Source organism: Orbicella franksi, chromosome 5, assembly GCF_964199315.1.
Source record: "Orbicella franksi chromosome 5, jaOrbFran1.1, whole genome shotgun sequence".
Taxonomy (NCBI): Eukaryota; Metazoa; Cnidaria; class Anthozoa; order Scleractinia; family Merulinidae; genus Orbicella; species Orbicella franksi.
Genome location: NC_138149.1, coordinates 3,895,374 through 3,918,136, shown reverse-complemented (window position 1 = coordinate 3,918,136; position 22,763 = coordinate 3,895,374). Strand labels below are relative to the sequence as shown.

At 38.3% G+C, this 22,763-nt stretch overlaps 2 protein-coding genes across 2 annotated transcripts; both read left to right on the top strand.

Moving 5' to 3' along the window:
* The first annotated feature begins 3,156 nt into the window (after positions 1 to 3,156).
* On the top strand, positions 3,157 to 6,744 carry LOC145487608 (uncharacterized). The gene is made up of 2 exons (XM_081466426.1): positions 3,157 to 3,234; positions 5,580 to 6,744. Exon 2 carries the CDS (start codon positions 5,581 to 5,583, stop codon positions 6,349 to 6,351), a length of 771 nt encoding a protein of 256 aa, XP_081322552.1. The 5' UTR covers positions 3,157 to 3,234; position 5,580; the 3' UTR covers positions 6,352 to 6,744.
* A 6,579-nt stretch (positions 6,745 to 13,323) lies between these two features.
* On the top strand, positions 13,324 to 20,328 carry LOC145486254 (gamma-aminobutyric acid receptor subunit rho-1-like). The gene is made up of 8 exons (XM_081464878.1): positions 13,324 to 13,828; positions 14,297 to 14,388; positions 14,880 to 14,947; positions 15,590 to 15,816; positions 16,405 to 16,487; positions 17,244 to 17,375; positions 17,813 to 18,131; positions 19,623 to 20,328. The coding sequence occupies exons 1-8, from the start codon at positions 13,701 to 13,703 to the stop codon at positions 19,876 to 19,878; spliced, it is 1,305 nt and encodes a 434-aa protein (XP_081321004.1). The 5' UTR covers positions 13,324 to 13,700; the 3' UTR covers positions 19,879 to 20,328.
* The last annotated feature ends 2,435 nt before the right edge of the window (positions 20,329 to 22,763 follow it).

Here is a 22,763-nt window from a genome sequence, read left to right as displayed (position 1 = left end):
GAAACCTGAGAAAGGGGTTTTAAGGGAATTAAAATCTCAAAAATGTCCCGGGGGGGAAATGGCCCCAGACCCTCCTGGGAGCTTGCGCCTTCGGTGCTCGTTGTATCATTTAGATCCGCGCTTGTAAAAGGATTCCAACATTATTGTTTTGTCTATTTCCGAAACTTAAAGATTGTGCAAAAAAGGCCAGAAAAAAACATTTTGAAAACGGAGCATTCCGAAAACGATGGCGTCGTGATAGTCATGTGATTTCCCTGAACGAGTTTTTTGTTCAAACGCAAATCCAAAATGACCGGTGATTGTTGCGTTTTTAAATTCCTCCGGCGTAGTGTGGACGGAAAACATGTACGTTTTCAGAATGAAGCCTTCGTTTTTAAAGTCCTCCGGCGTAGTGTGGACGTGGCCTTGGTTTCCCTCTTGCCGAACTTCGAATAATTACCTGTTATTCTGTTATTCAAACTTTTTTCTAATACTTTTAACCATGAGGTTTGAGATGTTGCTTTCATTCTCACGGTCAGTATGGGCGTAAAGCCGTAGTCAAATACAATCTCAAGAGCTTATTAAGTTTAACTTGGAATCTGAGGCGCACGACAATATTTACTAAATAATCATTGACGCAAAAAAGTCAATATGCCAGAAATAACCGAATATAGCATGGCGCAAATAACTTGAAAGGAGATAACGCGATACTGATAACAGATTTGTCCATTAATTTTGCTTCAATTACTTTAATTGATCTTCGGTGAATACGTTCTTATGCCGCACAACTGACTACCCAGTACTACCCAAGAACGTACTTAAGCATAGTATATAATACGAGAAACTAAAAATATTTCGGGCACAATTATAGGCCTGTCATCAGCGGGAATATTAAAAAAATTCATCGTATCGTGCAGAATGCAAGTAAAGGCAGGTTTTTTTATATTTTTGACCTGCATAGTCAACAACAAGTTGTATCGCACAAAAGTTTACAATGAAAGTGCTTGGTTTATGTTTAGTCTTTCTTCGAGCCAATAGAGTCAGGATACATTGCATATGGCGTATGCAGAATTCATCTTAAAAAAGAACGCAAAAATACATAAAACAGTTTAAAACTAATGGTACCCTAGTCAAACAATGAATAAAAGGAGAATTTTTGTCGACTGATTTTAAGAGCTTTCCAATGTATGCTATTCGTTATGTCTGAGGCTTTTCATCGAGTACGCATATTTGTATCCCTGTACAACGGGTGAAGGTCTAAGTGTACTGAGGTTTTGTAAGTTGAAGTTTTTCAGGAGATTTTAATTAATTTTCTGTAATTTCGCGTTGGGCTCGTCGTTCAGTCGATGATGATATCCTAAATCTTTGCGCCGCTACTTCGTCAAATTTAACATGATTAATTTGTAGGGTTGATATTGTTACTGTTTCTCTTTTTGTACATGGTCCTCCCGCAGAGCATTTGATCAATTTCCGGAACTAAACAACAAATCTAAAAATATAATTTTGAACTATTTTTGAAACACGAAGTTTCTTCTTAATTCCACATAATCAAAATTACCTGTTTATTAATGAACTTAAAAACTATTTCATGAAAATATCCCTTCCTGCACCTTCAACATAAGGCAGCATGCGTTAATTTTTTTGTGCCATATCACTGCTAAATTTAAAAGACCAAAATTAGACCGAGAACTCGTCGCAAGATAACTTGGTAATGCCCTGACAACACCATTGTCTCGCTGTTAAACCGTTTTGTTAACTTTTTGCTGTTAAAGCTGGCGACGACCAGAACGCGCACCTTCTACGTCACGTGGTATCATATAACCTTTAACATGACCATTTAGAACACCCCAAACTAATAGCTGTAACCCACGTGTCATGTCATCATGGTAACGGTCAGCCAATAAAAACTGAAAGGTCGTGAATGAAATCACGCTTCGATCGATCAGTAGGTTGTCGTCTTGAAGCAATATCTACAACTTGTAGCGTGAATAACAGAACCAAATTCATTACAAGTTAAGCCAGGGCGACACTTGCGCTAACACTAATGTTAGCATACTTTACTTGAAAACTTTAAGTTGGTCGATGGAGGATTCTGAAATATATTAAAACGAAAAAACATGATCAGTGTTAGGAGGGGAAGACGTGCATACCATCACGACAGATAAAATAAAGTCTTTGAGACTTGAGACTTTCACAGATAAGAAATTTTAAATTTAGTTGGGCATTCGTGATATTATCACATTTTGTATTATGTTCGACAAGGGTACCCTTTTCGTTGCCGCCCAAGTGGATAAAAAGGGTTTTTGGATATATTTTCCGCAACGTTATCTAACAAATTTGTCTTAATTTGTAAAGAAATTTGGTTGTTTTTTAAGGCTTTGGGCTAATTAAGCCAAAACTTAATTACTTACACATTTGTTATATGAAATCCTCTAAAACGACCGACCTTTACGAATATTCCAGCGAAAGGATTACTTTTTGTTGACCTATGGAATATTTATTTTTTCTTTTCAAAGAAGAACACTGGCCTCTTGGTTTGAGCAAGAGAAACTTCTTGAACTGTTTATTTTTCTTTCTTGGAAGCCTTTCGACTTTCCTATGACTGTTTCAAGCAATTTTTTTGTGTATATTTTAAGGCAGGAAATGTTGGGAAAAAAGTATCTCGGAAAATACATTTCTAAGATAGAAATAAAGAAAAAGCAATCAAAATGCTTCCTATAAAGAAGAAAATAATCATCATTTATTAACTTCCCACCGGCGTAAAACCTTAATAAACAGAATACTAGTACAATAAACTCGAGCGTTGAGAAAAGTGTTGCAAATATTGATCCATTTTCCAGTTGACATTTTAATGTCTACATTCGTTGGGTTCATAATATTGTGTTAAATGGTTTAAGTGTTTGTTTCTCGACAGCTGCTTCAAATGTGTAAATATTATTAAACGAAACCGACTTAAACTGCGTCAGCAAACCACCCCAGGGAAGGTTTTTGACGCATAATTGAAAAATTTTTGTTAATTTGCCGGCTCGGGGCTATCTTTTGTTTTAAGCTTTATTTTGTAAATAAAATATAGTTTATTTTTTGTATATATCATGCACGTTTCCGTTTGTCATGGCAAGCGGGATATTAAATAAGAATGCGTTGTTCTTTTTTGCCTCACATTTTTTTACGACTGAAGTGCAAAAGAACCCATTGACTTAAGGCGAGGGGTAACATTCCTTTATGCTTTCGTGAAAAAGACGTCTCGTCTACACAGTGAGTAGATACTGTTTAAATACTTACGAAACTCTGAAGTCTTTAACAAGTTAATTCCATCATTTTTTATACATAAATGTGTTACTGAAATGTCTGTTAGGAATATTTGAAGACAGCCTATTTGTTTTTTGTATTGAATCGGCGCTGCCCCTAAAGCTAAGTTTACAAAAAATTCATTTCTCATGAAAGGGTTTTCGCCGTTACAGTTTTTTGATGTGAGTAGAGCGACGTTCGTTTCAGTATTGCCTCTGTTTGAGGTCATATATTGAATGATAACTGCTTTTTCATAAGCGCAATTGTGATTAAATCAGAAAAATCTTATTATTCTTTGGTTGACGACTTTTCCATCTAATTCAGGGGAAAATTAATTATTGAATTCTTGGTAATCTTTGTGCATGAAAACAATTACAATTTTGAAGATACTTTAACAGCCATACATGTTTACTAGTACAGAATTGTAGATGAAATATATTATAGACTCAAACGTTTTATCTTTTCATTTTTATTTTAAATATTCAAGGTTCAGTTAGTTTAATTGATACTTAAAAACAAGAGGTAAAAAATCAATCTGGGCAAATTAAATTTCTTCAATTTTGTTAAAGATGATGTATATTTATAACATTATTGCATAAAATGTAAAATAAGACAAATAGCATTAGCAAAATATCTTCATTATTCACAGTAATGTGGAAGTAACTAGCAAACTGGTAGATCATGACGAGAAATCTTCGACTTCATTCCACTTTTGCAGCAGCAGAATAGATACAAAAAAACAGTTGTTTTATCCTCGGAAACCCAATCACAGAACTGTTAATGCAATTTTACATTTAGTCACATTCAATATAGGAAGTCGGTCACAAAAAAATAAAATAGGAAATGTAATAAACATTTATGTTCTTTAATGGATTTGCTTGATTGGAAAATATTTTCCGGATATATCTTTGACGCGGCGTGGTTTCCTCTCAAAACTGAAAAAAGGACAAAATGTTGCAGATTTAAAAATAATGTAACAAACCAAATGAATGGAATGGTAAAATTCCTTTCGCTCGCATTGTACAACAAGAAGTAAAGTAAATAGGCCTTTCCACAAGTTTCAGAGATATGTAATTTAGAAAATACTAAGAGATTTAGAAAATATTTATAGCCTTCTTTTGGCTTAGTCCTGTGGTTTCCTCGCTTCCCAGTTCAGTAATTTCCCACTTGAAAAATTCATTCCATATCACCAAGAGCTCTAAAGCAGCAATTTTCCAAAATGGCGGATGCTGGTAACACCAAGGCGCCTGAATCTTCCTAACCATCTCCTACTTCTACAAGAAAATCTTGAAAATTTTGGCGTAAGTAGTTCAAAATCAGTTTATTCTTAAATCAAAACTGAGATACTAAGAGAAAGTAACTTTTAGAAACTTTTTTGCGATATATAGAAAATATTTTGAGAGTTTCCGAAAAGATATTCAGGCAATTTTTTTATTTGTGGAAAGGCCTTACAAGAAACATTTTACAGTGTTTACTCTGAACCTATTTTGACATCTTCTTGTCATTTTCGATTCTGACTGGTGTACGTTTTTAGCAACTCGATCTGAAAATATATCTCGTTTTATACCAACGCCTTCTCACTTGTGCAAATAGGTCTGACAGACAGGTTAAAAAAGAAATCAAAAACAAAGGCTAGGAAAAAGTCTCGAAAACAGTTGTTATCTCGAAGACATGTTCGACGGATCTTCCATTATTTTCAGTTACAGTAGATTTGAGAGTTTCTGTTTCTGAATTAATTAGTTACCTCTCTGCCTGCTTTTGCCCCGACCATTCAAGAGCAAAAAGTATAAATATATCGAGGTAAGGGAAGCGGGTTTTAACCACCCGGCACTGTGTACACCTATTAAGGAGCTCTCAAAAGCTGTATGGGTACAGTATGGTCAGAGAAAAAATTGGGAAACACACGATGCTATGGAGCAGGCAATGGATCTGATTGGATCGGTGGAGCGATGGGAGACATTTTTTCATTGGGATGGCCTAAACCATTGTGTACTTTCAGAGTTCACTAGGCATGCTGGCTTAGGTATTTTGCGTCGCTTGATGAAATCCTGCTGTAATTGGAAGGAAGCTATGGTTAGGCTTGGCAAAACAGAACTACCAAGCGAAGAGTTCTCGAGAATAGATAACTTTGTACGCACCATGTTTAATAAACAAAAACATACTGGAACTAACCCTAACCCTAAAAGATTTCCAACAATACGGTTCAATGAATTACTTTTAATTTCAGAATTAATCATATTATAATTATAATTCATTCCAGACCTACATTTTTTGTCAAACTGAAGTCTTTTCTTTTTCTTTTTTCTTCACAGAATGCCTACTCTTAAAGCCACCATTTTTCTCTTGTTGGTTCTCTTGCCGTTATGTCACGCTCGACACTTTGAAGGAATGGATGAAGACAGCGCTGATGGCGACAAACTTTCCCTCGATATGCAAGAGAAACGAGAAGACGAAGCAAAAACCGAGGACTTGGACAGCGCGAAGAAAGACGCCGAAAGCGCCGGAGACAGCCTGGTGCGGCGTTTTCTAAAATCAAGCAGCGATAAAAGACAGGATGACATGCCAGGGATATGGGGACGATCCATCGAATCTAAAGATGGCGACGAAATGCACGCACAACTCGTGAAACTGGATCAGTCGGAAGAAAACGAAGAACGACGAGACGAGGGCGCTGAACCACAACCTCCGGGGCTCTGGGGACGAGAATTTGAAAATAAACTTCCTAAACCAGCCGGAGTATGGGAACGGGGAATTGAAAACAAACAACCACCAGGACTTTGGGGACGAGACATTCAAAATAAACTCCCTAAACCCGCGGGAGTATGGGAACGGGGAATTGAAGACAAACAACCGCCAGGACTCTGGGGACGAGAAATTGAAAATGGACCAAATGGACTCTGGGGACAAGATGCTCAAAACGGACCGCCCGGACTCTGGGGACGAGAACCTCAGCCGCCAGGGCTCTGGGGACGAGAAATTGAAAATCAACCTCCAGGACAGGCACTTTGGGGACGAGGAATGTCCAGAGCAGAAAGCTGGGACGATGTTGACGACAAAGATGAAGTTATTCACGACGATAAATGATAAGGCACGCAAATGGATAAAAAAGTCGAATCAAGGGTAACAACATAGAACGGACTTTCTAATTTTGTTTCGTTCAGAGAAAAAAAAAAGAAGTAAAATATTAATCAAATAGAGGTTGTGCTGAAAGCTAAATCAAGAATAAACATCCCTGCAAATATAATTAGTGGTAATAAACCGTTATTATTTATTTATTTATTTATTTTACTTTATTTTATTTTATTTTATTATTATTACCATTATTAACAGGAGCGTGGCATTTGGTTAACATCATTTTCTCATTTTACAGTATCTGTAGAATCGAACGTAGTGTTAAGCCCTGTTCTATGTTATAGAAAATCCCAGATTTATGCCTACTGGGCATAAATTGTACAAATTTCAATTTAAGAACAAATAAACAACGACTTGTAAACGTGTTGATGGATCTTCTGGTTATTTATTTTTTTATTGGTCTGTTTTTTCTCTGGGGGGAGGGGGGGGATTTGAGGTTCTGTTAGACTGTGGAAGGGGAGAGGGTCTCAATGAAGTTAAGCTTTTGTTCAAAAGGGGCAAAAAAGTTGGCCGTTAGGCGTAAAAACCATGATCCGTAAAATGTATTTTACTTAAAAAAAAAAAATTTTTGAAAAATAGCTAGGAAAGTGAAAGTCTCAAGATTTAATGTCAAGACTTTTTTTGTCTTTTTTTTTGGACGTTTAAGCCATATTAGTCTGCAAATCTTAAGCTTATTGTAATACCTTCTTCCGTCCTGGAATGGTCCTAAGACCTTTATTGTGTTTTACAGTAATCAAAATAAATTTTTAACTTTTTTTAATTGACTAAAATTATTTGGCAACTTAGTAAAACAATGGAAATTGATTTTTAAAATTTATGTTTACCATAAAGAAAATAAATCATCCGTTAGCCGTAAAAAAACCATAATATTTTAAAACCGTTAGCCGTTAAGTTAGCCATAAGCCACCACCCCACATGAGACCTTCTCGGGGCACGTAAAATATTTAAAGCGTGGTAAAAAAAAAAAACCCGCATGATTTCGTGTAATGCGTTCATAAATCTTCATACCCGCCCTCTGTTGCCGATGACGTGATTAATTCGACATACTGAGCTAAACTGACACACTGACAAGCTACCAGAACCAAATATGATACTTACACAAACATGTTAACTTTCTATGGAAATGTCTTGTCGCAAAGAATCCACAAAAGTTTGATTCAAAACTTGACATGTGCATTGACCCGCAAGTTGACAGATCTGCAAAAGCCGAGCTCAGAAAGCGAAAATATTTCTGCAGCACTCAAAACTAGAGTGCGAAGAGCGCGAGGTAGATGAGCTCGAAACTCCCCTTCCCCCTCGGGAGAGAACTCCCATATATAAAGGACGGGGGGTGCTCGTCGTGCGTTTTAGGTGTTCAGTCTCAAAAGGTCCACAGCGGTACCTTTTAGAGTATTGAGCCGAAAAAATATGACAGGAGCCGAGTAATGTGTTGTTTTAGAATTGGTACCTCTTAGAGGTGAAAGACAATTCCTCAAGCCACGCCCATAAAACAGGATCTTGGTACCTCTTAGGGGTGCTTTTTAAAATTTCCGGCGAGCACCCCCCGGTCCTTTTAATATGGGAATCTCCCCCCAGGGGCGCGATCGAACGACCTCGAGAAAGTCTAGCTTCCTGACATGTTACATAGGTTGCGAAAAAATGTCAAAATGTGAAGTGCACGATTTCAAAAAATGTTGGCCATTGAAACATCATTTCACCAAAAGCCGCTTAACAATGTCAGTCTTTCCTCATTAAACTCAAACCAGTGACCACTTTCCACCCAAAAAAATGGCACACTGGTAAGTGGTTTCAGCCATTTCGTACGTGGTTGGCGTGAGAGAGGATATCTGCGGAACGCTTTCCTTAAATAAGTCACGAACTTAATCACGAATCGGGCTAGCCAAACCAATAGCGTTTGACCCAATGAGCCTGTTATGGTGAGTTAATCTGTTTTGACAGCATGCAGGCTGCTTGGGCTTTACGCCAAAGACTGACTTTGTTCATTAACCGTCTAGCCTGTGAACAGGATCTTCTCGACTCGTAGGCTATTGACTGTGGAATTCGTCGCACCTCGAGTCTTATCGCACCGACAAAGACCTGCCTATGTTTATTCATGATTTGCTTCAAAGTCTGTATAAATATCGATTGTGAACGGATTAAGACTTCACTTGACGCACGAAGGACCGGTCGAAGCCTTTGAACTCTTAGAATATCGAGCTAAGGTAAGATCATACTTTTGTCTGATGTTTCGCAACGCAGAGGGGATAACGCACGAAATATTGTTTATTTGAGAAATCAAAATCAGAAATATATAGGTATGCTTGATTGAATCGTGTTATGCACTTTGCAATAATACAGTCTCAAAACAAAACCAATTTATTTCTTTGGCTACTTTTATCACTGAGAATAAAATTAAGATTATAGTTAAGAGAAGAAAAGGCCTACGGAATTGAAATAAAATTTAAAGTTATTTTTTCCCCGCAAAGAATAGGTTTAATATTTCAACCCGGCAAAAATTTTCTATCAGTCATCATATTTTCCTAAGACGAAAATGTCTGCCACCGTTGAAACATCTGTTTATTAAAAACAGTAACGAGCTATCGTCAAATGAAATACGTGTGAATTATTGGTCTTTATTTCCAACGACGATTTTAAATCCAATCTTTTAGACATTGCAATCAGAACCAAACGAGTTTTCTAATACCATTCTGATTAAGTTAAAGCGCTAATAGGGAGCGAACAACTTCAAAACACAACACCTTATTTTTCAAATTTCACTGTCGACAGCATTTAATTTCGTAAGCAGAAATAACAGAAATGAGTTGCACTCCGCTGTGGCAAGATCTATTACTGATAGTTGAACATTAGGCACTTGTGGTTTGTTTTGGTTCGTTTTGAGCAAATACAAATTTGATCAAGAAGGAAAACCCTGGGTGACCGCATTAATTTATAAAAACTTCCAAAAACAGAGAGTTTGCGTCTTAATTTTCACTAGGTAACCCAAATTCATCCGATTTTGTTTATAACTGACTGCGGATGCACAACTAGCCTTACTCAGCTCATCGGCCAAAGAATGAATAATTTATTTCCACTTCTTTATCTCCTTGTCGCATATAGCACGTTTTTCCAGACGTTTTTGGCCTCTAGATCTAACGGTGTAGATATTTTATCTTGTATTGTAATTAACATGTTTGGATCTGAAATAAAAATTTACTTTATTTACTTCACAGCAGACGTGAAAGTGACCAAAAACACGTACAGACTCGTTCTGTCAGCAACATCAGATAGAACAGTCAGAGACACAGCTTTACCAGGATAAGGTAAGTGTACAGTTATAGAGGCAGAGAAACAGAATACAGAAAAACACATCAAAAATTATTAATATTAATATTATCATAATTTTTTTTTTTTCGACTTAAAAGCAAAATATGTCTTGCTGCGTTCTCAGTCTGGTACTCAAGGTACTCTTGCTGGGATCCCCGTGAGATGTTTGGGCAAAAGCCGTCGGAGATAGTTCAAAAATATTGATCAACATAATTTGACGCAAACGATAACTGATTTAGTAAGTTCACGCGCAAACGTGAGCAACAAAAAGAAGTTAACTACATACGGTAAGTTTCGCCAGGCTTGGGCAAAACACTAAAATTGCGAGGGCATAGATAGCAATTTTCTTATTATCGAAAGAACAGCTATTCATGAGGTAGGAGACCAAACAACGTCTGGAGACAATATGTGCTATTAGTAGTTCGGATTAATTTAAGAAAATAGGTTACTACGGCTAAAACAAAACATCTTAGTGAGGTGAAAATTTCAGTAATCATCAATAAAAAAACACTGACGAATCCTAACAAACTGTTTTATAGCATAAGTTGATTGGGTTTTGGTACAGAGAGCGGTTTTTTAATTGAGTGTCGTAAAACCAAAACCAATCAAAACTCGAACAAAATTAAAAACGCATGTAGCTGACTCGAAGGGCGGAAAACGTGTCCGAGCGAGTCACGACAGTTTTTGGTTTTACTTCTGATTGGATAAAAAGTGGCACGAGTTCTTTTCTTTTTAGCCAATCGTGTAGCGTAGTTATGCAAAATCAATTAGTAGCTGACACTCAAATGAAAACCGCTATTTGAGGGCGTAATATGTAAATGGGGAATGATTGTACGATCTGTGATTATCTGCGGGATCGCAAGACGTCCTTTATGCAGTGTAGGCGTGGCACAGAATTATTCCAAGCGAATGAGTCTCATTGTTATACCTTCCAACTCAAATACGTTTTCCGATTGGAGGAGAACGTGTCACGTGTCGTGGGTCAAACCTGGGACGAACAAAACTCTTTAACTCCCTAAGAAAACGAAAACTTGAACTTTCGACTTACACGTGATCAGGTCGTGCTCCTTGAAACCGCAGCTTTTTTTTTTCTATTTTTGAGTTGAGAGGTATAACAAAGCGCTTTGTGACTGGTTCCGCGGGAAGCAGTTTCGCCTCGGGGAACATTGAGGGTCTCGGGGAAATAAATCTCACTGTTTCCCTTGGGGCCAGTCATTAAGTGCTTATTCCAGTTAGTCTTCAAAAAGTGTATAAGGCCATATTAACTTTTCATTGTTAGCATAATTGTCTTCAGAGCACAAAATAAATGTTAATAGCTGTAATAGTCAAAGAAAATTCTATTTCAAGACTAAAGGTTTTTCTTCCACTTGTCTTTAAATTCAATGCCTATCATTTCGTACACTAAAAAGTAGTATTTTTAATCTAGTTTGCTAAGCGAGGGGTATTGCCTGAAAAAAAAAAGCTCATTGAATTTCCCAAGGTGTTCACCTTTTTATCACACATGTTGTGCTAATTGTCCTCAGAAATAAACGTACATCGTATACAGTACAATGCATAGCAAATGAGAAAATGTCATCAAGACTGCGAATTTTAATTCATTTTTTAAGGCATATGTCAGTAAATTTTTAAATGAAATATCAGTGTTTGAACAGTCAGTGGTATGCATATAATTGACCGCAAGACTTTAGGAATCAAGCAAGAGACATATCAATTGATACCGAAGTACCTATTGCGGTACATAGCTAGCGCAAAAGCAGTGTGTCGCATTTATGACCAGGTGAAGAAGCAAAGCAGGTAAGCCAAGACCTTGATATAAGCAACACTTTTCGTCTTTTGTATTAAATGATTTTTCGATCCATTGCGATCACACTCTATAAGAATGTGTTAAGGCTTTATTTCTCAGTCGGGGAAACTGGAAATAATTATTGATACTGATATCAAGTGTGTATTACCAAAAATAGAACATAGAGCAGGATACGAGAAAAAGTGTCTAAGGAGTTTAAATCTAAAGTATACAAGGTTGATAACATTCCGACAACCGGTATGCTGATTTGTAGGCTTAAGAAGTGTAAGTTTCTCTTTACTGCGTACATTGAGCATTAAGTCTCTGTATCATTATTTACTCGCAGAAAAATGCACGTACGTAACTTGAAGGCCATGGGATAAAATCCCTAAGAAGGCCTGTGTTTTTCCTTTCTTTTTGCAGTTCGGTTACAAAAATTGTTTAGATTGTAGACAAAACTAGGAAGCGATTTCTCCATTCGACATTCTTTTTCTACAGTTCATCAAGAAATTATGGTTCATAACTATACTTCAATCATTTGTCACTCACAATTAACGTTGTTCCCAAAATGTGAAGCTTCCTGACTTAGCTGGAAAGATTTCTCAGCGTTAAGGAGATGGTAATGGGCTTAAATCACCGTAACACCCTAGTTTTATTTTATTTCTTTGTCACTTTTTTACAAGTGTTTAAAATTGCAAACGGCAAGACCTTCATTTTTTCACTTGACACTTACTAATTTATCATTCCAAATTATGTGAAAAGTGATGAAATTTTAATGCGACTAGTTGAGAGTGATTCATTCTTACTCTATCCACTCCCTTAATCAGACAAGTCGGTCTCAACGTGAGTAAATGCAACTTCATGCCTGGTTTTTCGTAGGACTTCAAGTAGATATACCTTTAACAGCGGGGAAGCATTTTATACACTTATAACAGGTATATATATATATATATATATATATATATATATATATATATATATATATATATATATATATATATAAGCAACCCAACCAGGCCGTGAAACTCGTCCAGAACAGTCAAGAGTTGGTCTCTTCGCCACATCGTACACTAAACTATATATATATATATATATATATATATATATATATATATATATATATATCATTTAATTTCAGTGCTAGTTTAACCATGTTATAGACAATACAATGATGCAAGAGACCGCAAACCAAAACACTGCCGGTATACGTAGGATCTGTAAAAGATCCGATCAGCCAAAACTAGAACACAACAATGAAGCAAGGCTGATTAATACGTAGAAAGCGGGACAACGACATGAAAGAATCTAAACTGGGCTAAATTCATTCTGGATTTTTGCTTATTGCTAGGGGTCGCGCGTTTTGCATGTGACATTGACCAATGAGTTTCATCTGAGGTCATTATCATGTGCATTTAGTAGACAATCGGTCCGCAAGCCAGTTGTTTTACTTTTTGCTGTTACACCGTGCTGACGAAACCCAACCAGGTCGAAACAGCTGTCCATGGTTGCAATTCTTGGCTTTCAGTTCGGACTCTATCAAGTCGTTGTCCCGTCTATAAGCTTTCTACATAGTGTAATCAACCTTGCTTCATTGTTATAGAAAATAGATGAAAGTAACTAATCAGATCGTGTTTTTTTGCCATTAGTGTGACTGTTATAATTATTAACATATGCGCCGACTTCGAGTTTGAAAATGACCGAAGAACTAATTTTATAGATTTGATATTTAGCGATGTAACTAAGTTGGGAAAATCATCGCTACATTTTCATACTATTATTATCAGTAGTTGGAATTAACCGTGCGAAAGCCTCTAAAAGTTTTGTTTCAGATTATGACTTGCCCTACTAGCGTCCGCCTTTTGAAAGAACGTTAACATTAACGATCAATAACTCGGACGAAATTCGGCAAATTACTCCAGCTGTTATGTGCTAAAAGCTCTAAGCTTGGAATATTATTTCCAGCCATTTTTTGCACACAACCCTTAGCTTTACTCCAAACAATTACGTAACAGTTTGTACAAGTCATATTTTAGCCAACAAGCTGGTTCACGTTGTTTTTCGCTGATTTTCTCAGCCTCAGATAGCGCCGGAATTAATACGAATACCACAAGCCAATCCGTCGCACAGTCTTCTTCACTGAGTTCACATACAGAATATATTCTCAAAATTTGGGTGTCAAACATCTCAGTTTTGAAGCATTTTCTCTTTCAGGTTAATGAGCCACAACACGGGCCGAGTGAAAATAGATATGGTGTTTATAATATTGAGAGAAGTCAACTTCGTCCTAATTATGAGATTGATTTTTGTGACCTTGAACCAATCAAAGTGTTCCAATTGTCAACGGTAAGATAATTACTGATACCAGGATACACTGGTAATATCATGAAAGGGGGTTTCAATTCAGAATTCCCTCTATGAGGGAATCATATGGAAGTTGTATTCATCACCTTAGACTGAATATTTGCTTTCATGAATACAGCTACCATGATGCCCTAAGGGCGCGTCTCATGATTGCCCACTGAGTGTCGTAAAGCCAGAATCACTCTGGCCAATCGCAAGGGACACAGACAAACCAAATAATCAATCAAAACTAGAAATATGTCATATAATGTCAGCTGTGCAAAGCGCGGGAAAACGTGTGCGATCGAGGCACGCTAGGTTGAGTAAGTATTTTTCAGCCATTCGTGCAGCGTAGCAAAGCAAAACCGGTTACTTTTCAACACTAAATTGAAAACTTCTCTGTGAATTCAATGTTTGATTTACTTCTCTAGAAATACTCGTTTCTAATTCTCACCTTGTGCGATTCAACAGAACTGAATCTCCTGATGCCATTGAGAAGTTGACTGAAGGACTGCAATATTTACTAAGTAATTACGATTCGCGAATTAGGCCTAACTACACAGGTAAGACATTCTTCTTTTCGATTTCGTTTAAATGAAAAATTCCATAATTGTTTATATAAACTTAACGCCTTACACAGTCTAACGACTAAGTCTTATGGCCTGACCGAATTGTTCAATAGAATCAAGTTTAATTCTGTGGAGGGTCATTTAATCAAGCCGGATTAACGTAAATTGTCTTTTTGGTTTGAACTTTTAGTCAGTGCATCAAACTCCCCCTTTCACCCCTCCCTCTTCCTCGTGTATACGACATCTCCTCGAGCGAGGAAAAATAGAAAAATGCTGATCTGACGCGAAAAGTCTGTTTTTCCTAGTAAGCGCAAATTAAATACAGCCTTCGGCAAAGAGGACACATTATTCTGGCTAATAAAAGTCTCAATAAATAGATACAAACGCTAAATGATTGTCCAAACAGGTACAAGGTGAAAATAGATATACATACATTTCAAGTTATATAGAAAGTTCAGCAGAGCGTCCTTTTTGTTTTATTCAAGGTAGTCCAGTTAAAGTCCTGGTTGACATCTCTGTGGCATCTTTTAGCAGCATCAGGGAGGTAGATATGGTGAGTTATCCACCACTGCACTGTGTAAGAGGTTGGTATGGTGAGTTATCCACCTCTGTACTTTGTAAGAGGTAGATATTGTAAGTTGTCCACCACTGTACATGTACTGTGTAAGAGGGAGTTGTATGCCATTTGATGTGTAACAGTTATAGGGTGCATGTGGTTAACTCTTACGTACTAGTTATTTTGACAGCGATCAAAAAAAAAAAAAAAAAAAAAAAACTACGCATTATTCATCATCGTACGCATGGAAGGAAAAAAAATAATCGTGAGCGTGTTGGGTTGTTTTGTATGGTTTCCCAAGCATACTCCCAGGCGTGGAGCCGGAAGCACCCTGAGAGAAACACAACACAACAACCTCGGCCAGGGATTCCCAATCACGGTTCCCTGGACCAGAATCATGGGCCAATTTAGGGACCAGAATTAAGATGCATCTTAAGAATTTTCTCTCGACAAAAGACCTTTAAATTAGAAACAATACATAGGAGGAAGGGCTTTGTGAATCTGCTTCTCTCCACTCCCCATGCACTTGCCAGAGAGACCGCCTTGTGCGCCTCCCAGATGTTAATCGCTTTTTCAAAATGGCGAAACTAGTTTAATAATTAAAGCAAAGTAATGAGCTATGTCCTATCCTGTCGTTAGGAATTTGGATTGGACATGTTCTTTCGTCAGCACTGGCGAGACACGAGGCTTTCTCACAACATGACAGCGAAGATGACGCTGACGATGGGAACCAAACACCCTGCAGACTACATCTGGGTTCCAGACACAATGTTTGTAGACGCCACCAAATCCAATACGCACAATGTCCTTACAACCAATCACAAGCTCGATATCTCTGCAAACGGAAAAGTGGACTGGGGAACAAGGTCAAGCTAGGACAATTTGTGTGGTTTTACGTGACGCCGTTTCCGTTGCATTGGACTTTCGAATGACCATTTCCGAGTTACCTTGTGCCTCTGTTTCAAAACGAGTCCTCGTGTAAACCTTTCACATGAAAATGAGTTTGATTTTTATGAAAATAAACCTCCAGGGGAAACACATTTTCATATGAATGGTTCCGCATGTCACCCAGGAGCCCATCACTAGGAGTGTACAACTCCCCTATGTCACGGCATTTTGACAGACCGGTCTATTTTAGGGCTTCTTTTCCGCGAAATAGATCAGTTCCGGTCTACACGGGCGCGCATCGATAAGGAAAAAACTGGCGGCCACAGTGATTCCAGTTCTTTCCACTCCCTCCCACTTCTCCCTCTTTTTTGCTCACCTCCTCCCGCTTCTTCCCATTTTTGCTCACCCCAGGCGTGCTCGTTTGTTCGCTCGCTTGCTCGATTCCCCGCCTGAAAAATGGAAAGGAAACGTCTGCTACGCAGGCTACTATTTTTCTGTACTTCATCATCTATACTCACAAGTGGAAGTTTGTGTTAAGCTAGTGTTTTTTTCTAACTTCATAACAGGGCAACATTGGTAGCGAGGTGTCACATGAATTTGAGAAGATTTCCTTTGGATGAGCAAACTTGTTCCTTAAACATTGTGAGCTGTGAGTAGAGGTTGATCTCCACAGACAGTCTCGCTGGGGGTGCTATACCATGTAGCCTCAGTAATCGTGTCTGTAAAAAAATTCTCGAACGTGATTGGCTCTCCCTGCACCTATCTGTCACGCAATCGGCGCACGATCCCGTGGGTGTCCAATGACAGGTATTCAATTGCAATTACAACTTTTTGTAGTTAAAAACCTGCAATTGGATACTTACGCCATTCGCATGTCCGTTACGCGCGCTTTTTCCTACAGCTTTTAAACTTGCAAAAGCACTACTGACACTTTTGCTCAAAAGAAGTTCTTAAAAGATTTTTAATTTCGAAATTTGATATAGATACGATTAATATATTAGTAATTGAACCATCGTGCTCGTAATTTCAAATCGGCCTCGCGCTTCGCGCTCGTTCGATTTTAATATAACTCACGCGATTACTTCTTGAATTGTACCCCCACTCGGTCCAATTACTATCACTGTACTTATCAATTACAGTTTCGCAATATTCTCTGCTATCATTAAAAAGTTCAGCCCATTGCTCAGTTATCAGTGAATTTTAACGCGTAATTTCGCGGCTGGCAGTTAAACTTTCGACCCATTCTTAGCTATCAATTGCAAAACCCCATGCAGATCATATTCTCTACATGTACTGCACCCGATTTTCTCTGGCGCACGAATAATGCTTCTCAGCGTAACATTTAAAATACATTTGCAGTATATTGATGTATTAGACCCTTATGGCTCGATTTCATGCATTTCAGACGCATACCCGACACAACATCTGATTTACGCCTGGACGTCGATGCCCGGCGTTGTGGTATTGGACAAAGAAATGGCGCAGTTTTACATGAAGCACATGACAACCGCTGTACAACGAGTCGAGTACGTGGCTGGTGAGTTGAGCTGTGAACCACTGAAAAATGACAAAAAAATATCTATATCCTTTCAATTTTTGTGAACATATCCGCCTTTCAGATTCTAAAACAAGGGTCAGTCCTTCAAGGTCCGAGTATACTTTGAATTGTGCAGTTCTTCAACGCTTAGAAGAAAATAGTAAAAAAAAAAATTCTAAGAAAATTAGCGATCGAGAAAAACACAATGATCAACATTAAAAATTTTCCACTCTACGGTACTGACGCAGTTCCCCGTATACGGAGATTCTTAGCTATTCTTTGTTATTCTTGCCCTCGTTTAACTCCGCTAAACTGGCAACTGAGTTTCTAATACGAAAAGCAGTACAGGATGAAGCGTAATTTGATCTTTCTACAACAAGAATTAGCAAAACTTGTTTGATTAACTGCAACCAAATGTCGTTTGATTCCCTACGCAGGCGAGTATTCTGTTCTTCAAGCCACGTTCACGTTCAAAAGAAGAATGGGTTTCTACTTAATACAAATCTACATTCCTTGCATAGCAGTGGTGTTTGTTGCTTGGATGTCACTGTTCGTCGATAGCAAAGCCACCCCCGCCCGGGTGGGGTTGTGTGTCACAACTCTGCTGACAATCGCTACCATCTGGGGCGCTGTTAATTCCACCATGCCAAGAGTTTCTTATGTGAAAGCCATCGATATTTATCTCATGACATCTTTCTTCTTTGTTCTGTGCACAATGTTGGAGTATATTGGTCTTATACACAAAGAGGGGCAAAGGTACTACGAATGAACCGTTTACAGTGGACTACGAGGTAGTCCCTCTTTAGCTCAGTCCTTCGAGAGCGACGCGGGAAAAAATGGCCGCGCGAACCCTGGGTTTCGCACGGTCATTTTATCCTCGAGGTTTTCTTTCGCGTCACGCTCGAAGGGCTTGGCGAAAGAGGGACTACTCGTAGTTTAACGCGTTTCATATTTACTAAATTATATTTATATGAAGCAAAATTTATGTTTATTTGGGACAGAACAATGACAAATAGGACCGCCTATGAGAATAGATGGAGTGTGTAGGAGTTTTATTTGTTTATACGGTCTATATTGTAGCCATTGTAAGGGAGGGGAGGGGTGGGTAGGATGATGTTCAACCAGGAGCCATAATTATGGCTCCTAGTTCAACATGATAGTCGGATGATGCCTGTTGACTGTTAACTGAGCACGAGACACGTGTTTTAATGTTTGGTGATAACATAGGTAGGGGTGGTGAATGGTCAATGCAAGACTTTGCGGAGACGGCGAGACTAGTGTTTTTCTTTGCTAGCGCGACTTCTTCGATTTCGAGACCGAGACTTCAAATTGTTTTAAATGCGAGCTCGAGACGTTCAAGTTCTAACACGTCATTTAAGCTTATATAAAAATATAAACAAATCGTTCTTCGAGACTTTCTTAGCCTTGAAAAAAATCGAGACTGCGAGATAGCTTTGTGAAAAATATTGAGACTGCGAGACTCACGGTCACAGACTCTGCGAAACGTAACTGGGAGCTCTCTGAACGAACGGAAAGTGACGGTCTCCTGTAGTGAGAAATACTGCATAGAGACTGTAAAATATGGCAATGGCTGAACTTAAACAAGCTAGCTCTGAAGCCTGGCGAAGAGTTGCGCGGTACAATCGTCGCAAGCTTCACATGATTAGTCCCTATAGAGATAGCAAGAAATATATTTTTTGCTTCGTGTGACCTTTAATTTAAGCTAGTTTGGAGCGAAGAACACCAGTTTGATTGTATATAATTAATTTTGCTTGAGGCCTCCTTGCTAGGTACGAACAGACTTATGAAAGTATATGGTGTTGATGAAAAATGTTGATTTTAGAGTGAAAGTCAATTAGTGAAATCATTTAAGGTATATTTATTAAAGTGACGGTGTCGAGCGCACTCGTGATCTTTGATTACTACTAGTATAAAACTAAAGTATAATCATTGAAAAAAATTTAAAGAGAGAGATAGCTCACTCTCGCATATTCAGGAAAAACTTTGAAGTCTCGGTCTCGCAATTGAAGAAGTCAAAATGTCTCGGGGTCGCAAAGAAAAACGCTAGTCTCGCCTTCTCGCAACGTCACGCATTTACCATTCAGCACCCAGTTAAGGGGATCATGGACGGATTAAAATTTTCCTAAACCAAGACTATGTGTTGTAATTTCCGATTTTAATTAATTATGTTTTTGCTGTTTTGTTTTGTTTTGTTTTTTGTTTTTTCGGTTTTTTTGATCCGAAGAGAAGTATTTCAAGGCTCAAGACACCACTCCTTCCGAAAGACCGACGCGTTTCTTCGGCTTACTCTGACTTAATAAATGAATACACAACCTACAGAGGTGATTTGTACTCGTTAGAGGAATACAGCCACGAAAAATCAACTCCGAAAGACAAGGAAATTGACTCACACGACGTTGAAGTTGTAGCAAGGATAGCTTTCGTCGTGGCATTTGCAGTTTTCAATTTCTTTTATTGGATAGGATTGGTTTACTTTGTATGAGGACGGTATCTTGAATAACAGAACGATTCGCCGGAGGTTCATTTCAAACATGAGACAATGGCTTTGACTGAGCCTGGAGAAGAATCTCGCGATACAATGAGAGCTATACGCTAATGAGGGTGGCAAAGGGTTTTTGCGTGACGCGTGATCGCCCCCAAAATTAGCAGAGTGATGCGTGATTGAGGAATTAGCCGCGTGACGTGGGACAGGACGTAGTGACGTGATGCGTGATTTGCTATTTTACAAGCACGCGATGCGTAATTTACCAATTAGATTTCCGTGATAAGTGAACGTTCTCTGAACTAGAAGGATAGCATTCATTCAAAGTAATTAGTAAATAGAGTCTTATCAAATCGTGGCAGACGTAACAACATTTTCTGGTTTTCTTTTTCTTTCTTTCTTTTTTTTTTTTTCGTCCTTTTCTTGACCTCTTTTATCACAGGCGGGCAACTCTATGTGTTCGTGGTTTTATATGCAACTAACAGAATGTATGAAAGAGGAATAAAGCTCTGAAAATTGCATATCTAAATTACATCTCGGTCTGAATTTCTCAATAAAGTTAAATGAAACATTAATCGACTCATGTGTGGTGTTTTTTCGCCTTCCTGGGCCGTCAGAAGCGTCTTTTTACGAAATTACTTTTGGCCGAAGCTGGTTTCTAAGCGATTTTAATGAGATGCGTTATCATTATTAGCTCATTCAAAAGACCGGTCACATTCCCTGGTATTCGATAATAAAAATGTTTAACAAAACGAGCGGCTTGTCGTTGTACACCTTAGATCTGGATGTCATGAATTTCCATTTAGGTATTCGAATCACATATATATATATAATAATAAATTGTATACCCAAGATCTAGATGTCATGAATTTCCTACTGAGTATATGATTCCACACAGATAGTCTCTTACTAATGAATAACAAGAGTTTTTCTTAAATGTGTTCCAGGTTCCTTCTAATAAATCTGACAGTAAAAGTAAGTAAAGTAAAACTTTATTTCGGCTACCGGGTCTGCCTTCGTGGTAATGCTAGTAACATATAACGGATATTAAACTTAGCTTGATAGAGGTCCTTAAAAAGATCCACTCCTAAATATTTATTTTGTTTATGGTGTTTATTTATAGTGCATTTCTCCGTTGCGCAGGACCTCCTCCAATTTTTTTCTCTTTGGACTCATTGAAGAACGCCGTCTGATTATTGACTTCAGTAGGAGCCTAGCACGCCGGCTTAGGCCCGGTCGTCCACACTACACCGGAGGAATTTTAAAACGCAACAATCACCGGTCGTTTTATATTTTTGTTTTTGGAATCTCGGCCAGCGAAATCACGTGGTTCTCCTGATCCTATCGTGTTCGAAAAGGTCCGTTTTAAAATGTTTTCCGTCCACACGAAAACTCAAAACGTAACTGGCGTTTTCAAATTCCTTTGGTTTAAAGAGCGTTTACGAAAAGCTCCGTTTTCGTGACGGATTACTCTGGACCGTAGGCCTAACCGTAGAAATAACGCTGTATGCGTCTTTAAATTCCTCGTAGTGTGGACGGAGGCTGGAGCAAACCACGACGTCAACTAGCACCACCAAACAAAAGGTTTAATGAGCAAAACAAATGCTGTACAAGCGTGTTCAGTAAACCTTTGTACATTTCATAGTCGTCCTCTGCAAAACAACAACGCAAAATGACTGCGAACGCGAACGATGAGTCAACTCTAATTTTTCGTATTTCCATTTAGATTTGCACGCTGTCATTACATATTTAGCCTGAGCGAGGTTTTAGAGCCATAGAAATCCTGGACAAATTCAATTTTACGAGGTGTTGTCCACGGCATCGCCGTCGTCATTGTTAAGATCCCTATATCATCAGTATGTTTGCATCGCGAATGCTGGAAGGTCGATACACTTGTTTAACGTGGGGTCTCAGTGTCATCTTAAGTGGCTGCTTTGTACTTTGCTCATGTTTTATCCCAAGACCAGTCGAACGCAGATGAGGGTATCGTGTAAAAACCGTAAAAAATCACATAAATTGCAGCTCTTTGCCAAGGTTCTTTTTAATTCAGCGATTAAGTTGTCGAGCGTTTCGGTAAGAAGTTTTTCCCTCCAGCTGAAACAATCTCGTTTACGTTACTTCGCCGATGCAATACCTTTTCATCTTCCCCATTACTACACGGCAATCGTTTGCATCATCTTTTTCAGTATAGCTTTGAATTAAATAACGTCCTTGAACATGGCGAGTTGATATTAGGAACTTTCCCAGTTCTCCAGTTCTCGGGGATCTCGCTACTTAATTGACCGTCAAATCTAAATGTTGTTGAGATAAAGATATCTGGTGGGATAACGTTGAAAATTGTCATGCTTTTATATAGGCGGCGAGGAACCGGCAGTTGTTTTCGCTCGTAGGTATTCGTAGACGGTGGACGTTGTCGAGGAATTTGAACTACCCTTTCGCTGCAACAGATAATATTAGATGGCAGAGAAAACCTTAAAACGAACGTCATCAATCAAGGCTTAATCTGGCCACTGAAACTCAAGATACACAAGGTGAACGCGTATTTTAATATATAACTGTATGTATTGCATAAATTACAAAGCCGTGCGTGCATATAAAGAATGTTTGGCAAATTAGCATATTATAACCTTTAATTAAGGTATGTCCGCCATTTTGAATGATCAAATCCAGCCGGTGTCAGAAGCTCGTTGGTCCAGTTTGGCTATGACGTCAGTGCTTTCTCATTGGCTCACAGCCAAGCCTTTTGTTCTTTCGCTTTATAAGTGCGACACCACCCGGATGGTTGGGCGGCTAGTTAACTCCACCGCAATATACATATCTCTCTTAATCTCTCTGTTAAAACAATACCTCCTGGAAGTATAATCAAGTGTTCTTCCTCAACCATC